The sequence below is a fragment of the Pteropus alecto genome, unplaced genomic scaffold, assembly GCF_000325575.1.
Source record: "Pteropus alecto unplaced genomic scaffold, ASM32557v1 scaffold213, whole genome shotgun sequence".
In the NCBI taxonomy this organism is placed as follows: Eukaryota; Metazoa; Chordata; class Mammalia; order Chiroptera; family Pteropodidae; genus Pteropus; species Pteropus alecto.
The window spans coordinates 4983830-4992532 of NW_006434829.1; the positions used below are offsets into that span (position 1 = coordinate 4983830).

Below are 8703 nucleotides of genomic sequence, written 5' to 3' on the forward strand. Positions count from 1 at the left end.
GTCCAAAATGGCATGCAAGTTAGCCCGACTGGCTTCCTGGACCCGCAACTCACCTCCTCTCTCCCGCTCCAGGGTTTTGGGGCCGGCAACTTCAACGCACTGTTCAAGGCTTTAGAACAGGAGCAGAACTTGCGGGGCAACCTCACAGACCTGGAGACCAACGGGGTAGTCCCCGGGATGTAGCCCCCGCCCACCTGCAGGCGCACGGCAAGCCACGCCCCCTCGCCCTGGAACCCGCCCACGCCACAGGCCCGGAACAGCAAGCTCTTCTTATTGGCCGCTCCCTTTAGACCCCGCCCACCAGCCGGGCGTGGACTCCCAAGGTCCCGCCCACCTCTTGACCACGCCCCCTAGTTCGGGCCGCTCCCCGCTCCCGCCCTCCGGAATAAAGCCGACGGGGTTTCAAGGCGATGTCTTGGCGTTTTTTGTGCCGGGCTGGAGCAGTGACGCCATCTGGTCGCCAGGGGGCGCTCAGAACGGCAGCGCTGCAAGAGGCATCTCTGTAACGGGTTCGCAGCGCTGCGGAAAACGAGGCGCCGTGTACAAACGCTTTACAGATAGGACCGCGCGGGTCAGGGGGAATTCTGGAACCAAGGGGGTGCAGAGGGCTTACACTCTAGAGGGGAAGACAGACAATCTCGTTTCATGGAGTAGTAAATGCTACTGAGAAAATAAAGCAAAAAATAAAAAAGAAGAAGAAAAGAAAGCAGATTATGTGGGGGTGAAGCTGCGAGGGGGTACTAATTTGGATCGGGGCAAGGTCTCTCTGGGGAGATGATATTTGGGAGCCGGGAAAATCTGGAAAAAGAGCATCTGCATCCTGTCTGGTGGCTTTATGATCTCTAAAGATGAGCTGTCCCCAACTTTGCTGCCCTGAGCCCAAACTTCTGGACATAGGAAAAGGGAAGGTGTTAGCTAAGGTACTTTGGGAAAGCATCCTTTCTCCGCAAACACTGGACATGGTTCCTGTTCTGAGAGACAGAGCAAGTGGGAGGGATCTGAGCTCCTCACCATGCCAGTCACCGGTGCCCTCTACCGCCAGCGCCGCTCGTCTCCCCAGCCTTGGTCCCAGTGAGAATTCCGCTTGGAAAGAAGCTAGTTCATACTCAAGTGTGAGTGACCTTTGCAAAATAATGACACAGTTGGGAGATGAACTACTAGTCCTAAAACTCTTGAAAGGAAAATTTTCTTCAAAACCAGAGAAGAGGAGGTGGGGGCAAATTGGGTCTTTCCTTCTGCTGATGCTTAACAGCCCTCCCTGAAGATGACTCAACTCAGAATTAGAAGCAGGTGAATCTCAGTGTAAGAAAAAAACCTAAGTTGATATAATGAGAGAATTGCGGGATTTTTTTTTTTTTCAGATAATAGAAATCAGGGCTTCTGGGATCATGAAACTTCAGAAATAAAAGGAACATCAGCAAGAACCCAGAGAACAATGCAGGCTCCAGGCCCAGGGGCTGCTGGTTAAAAATACCCTCTCTCTATTTACCTATGGCTTATGCAAAGAAGGGAAATTCTATAACCCAGGAGGGCTGAAAACTGGTGGCTCACAGGCCAAATCTGGTTCACAGATGTATTTTGTCTGCGTGGCTTCAAGCAAATTTGAGTCAACATTTCAGAAAGTTGGGATATTTCACATGCAAATTCTAGGATTCTTGGAACCACCCGGCAATCCTGGGCTTGCCTCCCTATGCCCCAACAATCAGCTGGTGTCAAGCGGTGGGTGCCTCTTTAGATGGGACCTGGGCAGAGTAGCCCCACATTAGCTGAGCGCATAGAGGGAATCGGACTTCCTGGGTCCTCACTCCCAGGTCAGCTGCTTGCTAAGCTGTGTTATCTTGGGCAAGCTACTGACCTCTCGATGCCTCAGTTTTCCTCATCCGTTCAGTGGGGATGAAGTGACACTCTTCTCCTAGTGATGCTGTGAGTCTAACAGCAAAGATGTTTAAAAGAGGCTGGCTCAGTGTCAGTGCTGTGTTTGCTGCTTTTGTTTTTGTTTTTTGTTTTTTATTTTTCTTTTTTTGGAGAGGGGCTTGGGTGAGGGGCTCTACCTGAGCCTACTTGGCACCCCCTCCTCACCCCACCCCTGTCTGCCCTGCGCATGCAGATGTCTCTCGCTGAGGCTCCCATTTCGGTCCCTATAGCAGAACCAGTGAGGAAAGGACTTATCCTGTGGGACCGATGGGCAAAGGGAGAAGTGGATGATTTGAAGAATAAGGGAGAAAGAGAACTATCAGACTTGGCAGCTGAGGGAAAGGGAAAGTCCAGGATTCCTGGGTTTTGAGCTTAGGTAACCAGCAGCAGCAGTGATGAGTGAAGGTGGAGAACAGAAATGCCATTGACCCAGGTGGAAAATACAGCAGGAGGAGCAGTTCCGAGAGGGAAGATGAAGGCAACTCAAGTTTGGATCATTTCTCTTATGTGCCTTGGGCTGGACACCCTGGGTTGTCCTCCTGCTGCCCTGCAGGGCCCAGTAGGTCTGCCTCCCCCTATTCCCCCTGAGTGCCTCCGGGACTTATTTTCCTTTCCTCTCCCTGTCCCTTACTCAGCTGCAGCCTCGCGGGCCTCCTTGCTGGTCCTCACGCTAGTTGGGGCCCGGCCTCAGGGCCTTTGCACTCGTTTCTCCACCCTCTGCAGTGAGAGAATGGACCCTTGTCTCCTTTGAGTTTTGCTCCCATGTTGGCGAAGTGGACTTCCCAAGCCACCCTATTTAAAATTTCACTGCCCTCCCAACTGCCACCCTCTTCTCGTCTATAGCATTTACTCTTCATGTTTGTCTGGCTCACCCACAAAATCACAGTCACCATGAAGACGGTGAGTGTTTCCCCACTCCCGTGTCCCCAGTGCCTAGAGGGGTAGCCGGCATATAGTACGTGTTCAATAAATGTTGGTCGAATGACCGAATGACCAGAAGCTGCATCTACCTTCTTTCCTGGCTCGGTCTCACCCTCAGCAATTTTTCTGTTCCCACGAACCCACCTGCAGTGAAGACTACCTGTCTGCACGTACGATTCCAAAGAGCAGCCCACTGCTGACGGACAGCGGCCCTGCCTTCATCTCTTAGCTCGCAGCAAAGCTGCCAACAGCATCCTGGTGCATCTTGCTCATGGCTATTAGGTTCAGTTCTTGACAGGGCAACATTTGGGGCAAGAGTTTATGTGCATTTAGAATACTGATTGTTCATATCTAATTTTTCCTCCTAAAGGTGGTGGCAATTTCTGCTGCCACTGATAGTGCGCGAGTGTCCCCTGCCCCACGCTTGCCAACAATGGGGACTTTCCATCTAATATTTGCCACTTGACAAGGGAAATGGTATCGTGGTATAATTTGCATTTCTCTAGTAAAAAAGTGAGATACGGCATCTTTTCAATCATGCTGCTTCTTGCCAAGATTTTGAGTCTGTCCTCGGGGATAGGTGGACATTGTTTAACAAGCCCTCCGGGGGGCCCTCAGTCACCCTGCCACTGGATCAGAAAGAGCTGAGACCGACCCAGAACACCACACGCACTTACATACATCTAAATCTTCTCAAGCTATGACTATTTTATCAGCCCCTTCCCCACTCAAATGCAGGCAAGAACACTGTCTCCTTAAATTTGAAACATTTTTGAGTTCTTCTCGTGATGGCACTAGGATATTGGATCTTGTTTTCTTAATTGCAAACTATTAGCGGTGTTGGAAGCTTCTAGAAGGAAAACTTTAAGAAGCGGTGCAAGGTCTAGTCTGACGATAATTTGACCTCGTTCACAGAATTCACCTACAGGCTCAGAGTTTAAGAACTGCTGATCTGAGTGGACCACATCCCACCTAGGCCCTCTCCGTCCCCAGCCCAGCCGGCCCACCCCCCATGAGAGCAGGTGTGCCCCCAAAAGAAAGAAAGGAGAGGGAGAGAGAGGAGAGCAAGAGAGATGGCGTGTCTGTAAGAAAAGTCAGTATATTTATGGTTTGCTTTATAAAAGTTACTATAATACAATGGTACATAGTATTGAATTCACAAAAATATGAACAAATATTTACAGCAAGACACACCCACAAACGGAAACACTTCTCTTCAAAACAAGTTACACACGGGTGGTAGAGCCTATATGCACAAACATCCCTAAAACATATGGGTTCTCTTCTTTTCAGGAGGAGGAAAGCAGGGAAGGAGAGACAAGGGGAAAAAAAAAAAAAAAAGCAGAAACCCTCCACTCTTCAAAAGCAAAGATTTGTTCAATGAAAATGAAGTCATTGAAAGAAAAATGAGCAAACGCATTTCCGGACATGGCAAACCATTTCGGGGGTGGGGTGGGGGTTTCTGGGGACGGGGAGGGCCCGGCCCCTCGCCCGTTGGGCGAGGTGAGGCCAGGGTGAGGGCTAAGGCTGGCCCCGGACCCGGTTTCCCCCATCCCCCCTCCGCTTCCTTTGTGGGGAGAGGGGACAGAATGGAGACAGCCCCTTGGGGGCTGCACGAGTAACTTAAATCAGCCGTCTCTACAAACTACACATTTCCTCATTGAAAAATAAATATTTCCTCGGTTGCACAATTAGGCAGAAAACCGCAAACGGAAGAGAAGGTCACCGCTATGCCCAGGTCCCCTCTCTGTGTCTTAATGCCACTGATTTCATCGGCCTTGAAACCAGAGGGCACAGTCTCAAACAGAGAGGGCGTGGGGTGAAGAAATTAAAAAAAAAAAAAAAAAAAAAACACAAGAAAACCACCAACGACAAATAAAAGAGAAAAATAACAATTCTTTGTACAGAATTTACATGATAACAAGCTTGACACAAGCTGAGATACCAGAGGCCAGGGCCCGCATCCGCGGGGTGGGGGCGGCCCCACCGGGAGCTGTCCCGTCTTGGTGAGGATGACTCCTGGTCACGACAGTCACTTTCCATAAGTTATTTACACGCCTGCTCTGTTTTCTGGGGTGCGGGGGACTTGCGCGTGCGTTTGTGTGTGTGTGTGGTTTTTTGGAAGTACAAAGAAATGAGCAAAAAAAGTCTTCCCACGTGTTTCTACAAGAAACAATGTTCCCGAGAAAAAGTCCTTTATGATGGCCTATACATACAGAAGTGGGCTCTGAACTTCAAAAACCTATTTCTCCCTTCGCTTTGATATTATACACGCACAAGGAAAAAAATCCATAGAAATAAGCCCTGAAGAGGATGATGGCAAGGGGGTAAAAAGGGTTAAAAAAACGGTCCGATTTAGATCTGAGTTTTAAAATCTTTTCCAAGATTTTCCTTTCTCTGGGAGAAATAATCTCACTCTGAAAATAAATATGCTCTCGACTTCTTGGGTCAGGGGACTGCCAGCAGGCCGAGTTGGGGTGCGGGCTGGGGGTGAGCAGGTGAAGCTTATAAACAAGAAATGCCACGTGCACGCGAGGTCAGACGCCGTGGTGGCCAGAGGGGGGCGCTGCCTGCCCTAGGGGCCCCTCCCTGCCAGTGAAGGTGAGGGCGGCAGAGAGCGGACACGACCCCTCCCAGTCCTCGTTGCTGGCATTCGAATGAGAAAGTAAACATTGAACCCAAGATTTTGGAGGTGGCAGGGTGCGGGGTGGTAGGGAGAGCCCAGAGGGGGACTTCTCGCCTGGGACCCGCTTGGCTCCACCAGGGCCTGCGCGGGAGACGGCACGCCCAGGCCGCTCGGGAAGGGACAGACTTGGGGAGGGGGGTCTTCTCCTCACTGAGTCCGCCAGCAGAGAGGGGGGCCTAGCATAGTGTTCTGAGGTCAGAGCCGCCTGGCCTGATCCCCCTTCTCTTCAGCACCTGGCCCAGTGCCCTGGTTGGGGGCCGGATCCAGAACATGGGCCCACGCACCGTCAAGCTGAGGCCTCCGCAGCCCCCACCGAGGGCCCTCGCTCTCTGATTCTGCCTTCACATTTCAATGGTTAAAATGTCTTTTCTTATGACGAGAAAAAAAAAAGAGAGAAGACAAAACAACATAGCAGCATTCGTGGAAAGAGACTGATGATGAAGACGGGACAGAGACAGGACAGATGGAGGAGGGGCAGCGGGGACAGCGACACACAGACAGAGGGCGTTCATGTTGGAGGTGAACACAAACCCTCCAGGGAGCATTTTTAGAAACCATGAGACATGGGCTGACAGACAGAGAAGCCCTTTCCCACTGAGGGGCTGGAGCCACGGGGGTCCTGGGGGTAGTGTTGGGGCGCCAGGCCCTGACATGGCCACTGGGTAGAGGACAGCACCTGAAATGGGGGTGGGAGGTGGGGCCAGGCCCTGGGCCGTGGGGTCCACAGCCAGGAGTCCCTGGTGGTGGCCGACATCCGACTGGGCGCCAGGCCTAGTTGAGGGTCCCCCGGCAGTTCTCGGAGCCACAGAGGCAGGGGATCTTGACGTCCTCGATGGGGAACTTGTAGTCATAGGTGATCTCCTCGTTGACGCTGATGTGCTGCTTCGAGTAGATGACGATCTTCTTCTGCGACTCCACCGTGATCACCTTGGCGTAGCAGTTGGGCTGTGGGCAACATGGGAGGGGAGGGTGAGCCGATGACCCAGCCCCCCCACGGCCCCCAAACTGAGCCCCATGCTCAAGGCCTTGCCTGCTTGCCACATAACCTCCATGCCACTGCCACATGGGTGACAAGGACCCCTTGACTCTGATATTAAATAAGAATGATGATAGTAATCGATTATTTCCCAGGGCTTTGGTTTCCATTTACACCTCAGGTGACTCCTAAATTTGTATTTCTAGCCCAGGCCGCATTTCTGTGCTCCAGAGGAGGGTCAGCAAGCTGCCCCGCCCCCTCTCCACAAATAAAGTTTTATTGGCACGTAGCCACACCCATCATTTACATTTGGTTGGGGCTCCTTTCTTTATTTGCCAAGAGATGGTCTGGCCCACAAAGCCAAAAACACTGTCTACAGAAAAGCTTTACTGGCCCTGCTCCAGATCTGGCAACCCTACCACTGCCCAGAGTTTGCCTTGGCAGCTCCAGGAGACATCTTTGACACAATAATCTCAAACCTCAGCTCTGGGGTACAGCTGCACCAGGTCCCCAGGACTCCAGGCCTCCGCCTCCCACGTGCCCTGCGCCAAGGCCAGATCCGGCCACCGCCACACCCAGCTGGTTGTCTCTGAGGCCTTCTCGATTTTACCCCCTGCCTTCCACCGGCTGCCACCAGCCATGCCCAGACTGTGGTGGCTCCCACTGCCTCTCGTCCTCAGGGAAAACCCACTTCTGACTCTGAGGCCAGGGAGATCTTCCCAGAGGGAGGGCAGACCCTGTCACTGAGGGCTCGAAACTTTCCAGTGGCCTACCTTGGCTTTAAGAAACTCCTCTGCCTGCCTACAAGGCTGAGTGGCCTGGCCACTCCAACCCTGCCAGCCTCATGCTGTCACCCACCCGCTGGCCCCCTACGCCGTGGCATAGCTCCCCTACCCCCACCCCACGTGCTCAGCTTCCCCCACCCTCACCCTGTGAACTGGACACTCACCCCACTCACTCCCTCACCTGGAGATTCCCTCATCCCTTAGATCTCACAGGAGAGTGACAGGAAAGTCCCTACCCTCTGGACAATGATCACGGAGAGCAGGGACCGAGAGCTCGCTGTGTCAGCACATGCATGGGGCCGGCTTTGGAGGGCCCATCCAGTCCTCCCGATACCCTGCAGGAGCCGTGCTGTCACTCCCGTCTTACGGGTTAGGAAACTGAGGCACCAAGACATCCAGTGAGAAGCCCAGGCCCTCACTAAGAAGCGACGCCAAGACCGGAAGCCAGAGCTGGGGCACTCACCCAGGACCAGCCTGCCCCCCGCTGGAGCTCCCCACACTTGTCTTCAGCATGAGTCACCCTTACCAACGCCCCCCCCAACAGGCGTGTGCCACCCACTACGATCACCGTCCGCCACATGTGGCTATTCCAGTTTAAACTGATGAAAGTTAAAAGAAAAACTCAGCTCCTCAGTCACACTAGCCACGTCCCAGTGGTCAACACGAGGCATAGCGAGCGCCGCATCTGCAGAGGACAGCGGTGCCCCAGGCCGGGAGCCCGACCAGCGGGGAGCCCGCGATCGTCCAGGGCCACTTCCGGGGCACCGCAGTCTCGCTGCGCCCATTTCTCACGGGCAGAGGAGCAGGGCGCTGTGGACAAGGCCTCGCACCCCGCCCGGGTCCCCCGGGGCTTGGTGAGCGGCCCGCGCTGGTCCGCGGCCCGGGCCAGGCACTCACGTTGCAGCTGTGGTTAATGAAGCGCGCGAAGTTGCCGCACTTGGTGGCGTCGATGATGGTGTCGTGGTCCACCCGGAACATGTAACTGCTGCCGATGCCCTCGTCCTCGTAGCGCTTCTCCCGCATGTCCGCGATCACCTGCCGGGAAGACGCCTTAGTCCGGGCTGGGCCGCGGCGGCTCCGCGCCGACGCCCGGCCGCCGGGCAGTGCCTACCTGGCGGATGTTCTGGCCCACGTACTCGATGACCATCTCGTCGGCCGCGATGGGCTCCATGGCGAACAGGCCCCAGTCGTGAATGTGGCTCTTGCAGAATTTGAGCTTTTTCTTCCGGAACTTGGGGCGGGAAGGAGAGGAGGGGTGAGACCCTGGTCTCAGGCTCCGCTGCCACCCTGGTCGCCCTGGGGTGGGGGGGGGCGGCCTCACCTTGAGCTGGTTGAACTTGAGCAGGTCGCTGTCACAGCTGCCAGTGAAGGAGGACAGCAGGCGGCGCTGCTCGGAGCGCCGCTCGGAGCCGGCGCGGGTG

General features: G+C 54.2%; 2 protein-coding genes and 1 long non-coding RNA gene across 3 annotated transcripts in view; 1 reads left to right on the plus strand and 2 right to left on the minus strand.

The window, feature by feature from the left end:
- The window catches only part of LOC112478365, a 17203-nt gene extending 17017 nt beyond the window's left edge, over window positions 1-186 (minus strand). Inside the window, exon 1 of the long non-coding RNA XR_003045805.1 lies at window positions 54-186. This is a non-coding gene — a long non-coding RNA (uncharacterized LOC112478365). The remainder of the gene's footprint in view (window positions 1-53) is intronic.
- The window catches only part of HPD (4-hydroxyphenylpyruvate dioxygenase), a 7699-nt gene extending 7511 nt beyond the window's left edge, over window positions 1-188 (plus strand). The window contains exon 10 of the mRNA XM_025045550.1: window positions 1-188. This exon is cut by the window's left edge and continues 123 nt beyond it. Coding sequence (XP_024901318.1) covers window positions 1-183 — 183 coding nt within the window. The 3' untranslated portion in view covers window positions 184-188.
- A 3726-nt stretch (window positions 189-3914) lies between these two features.
- Window positions 3915-8703, minus strand: part of SETD1B (SET domain containing 1B) — a 26403-nt gene continuing 21614 nt past the window's right edge. Inside the window, 4 exon segments of the mRNA XM_025045504.1 lie at window positions 3915-6466; window positions 8180-8317; window positions 8394-8513; window positions 8604-8700. Of these exon segments, the coding sequence (XP_024901272.1) occupies window positions 6293-6466; window positions 8180-8317; window positions 8394-8513; window positions 8604-8700 (529 nt within the window). The 3' untranslated portion in view covers window positions 3915-6292.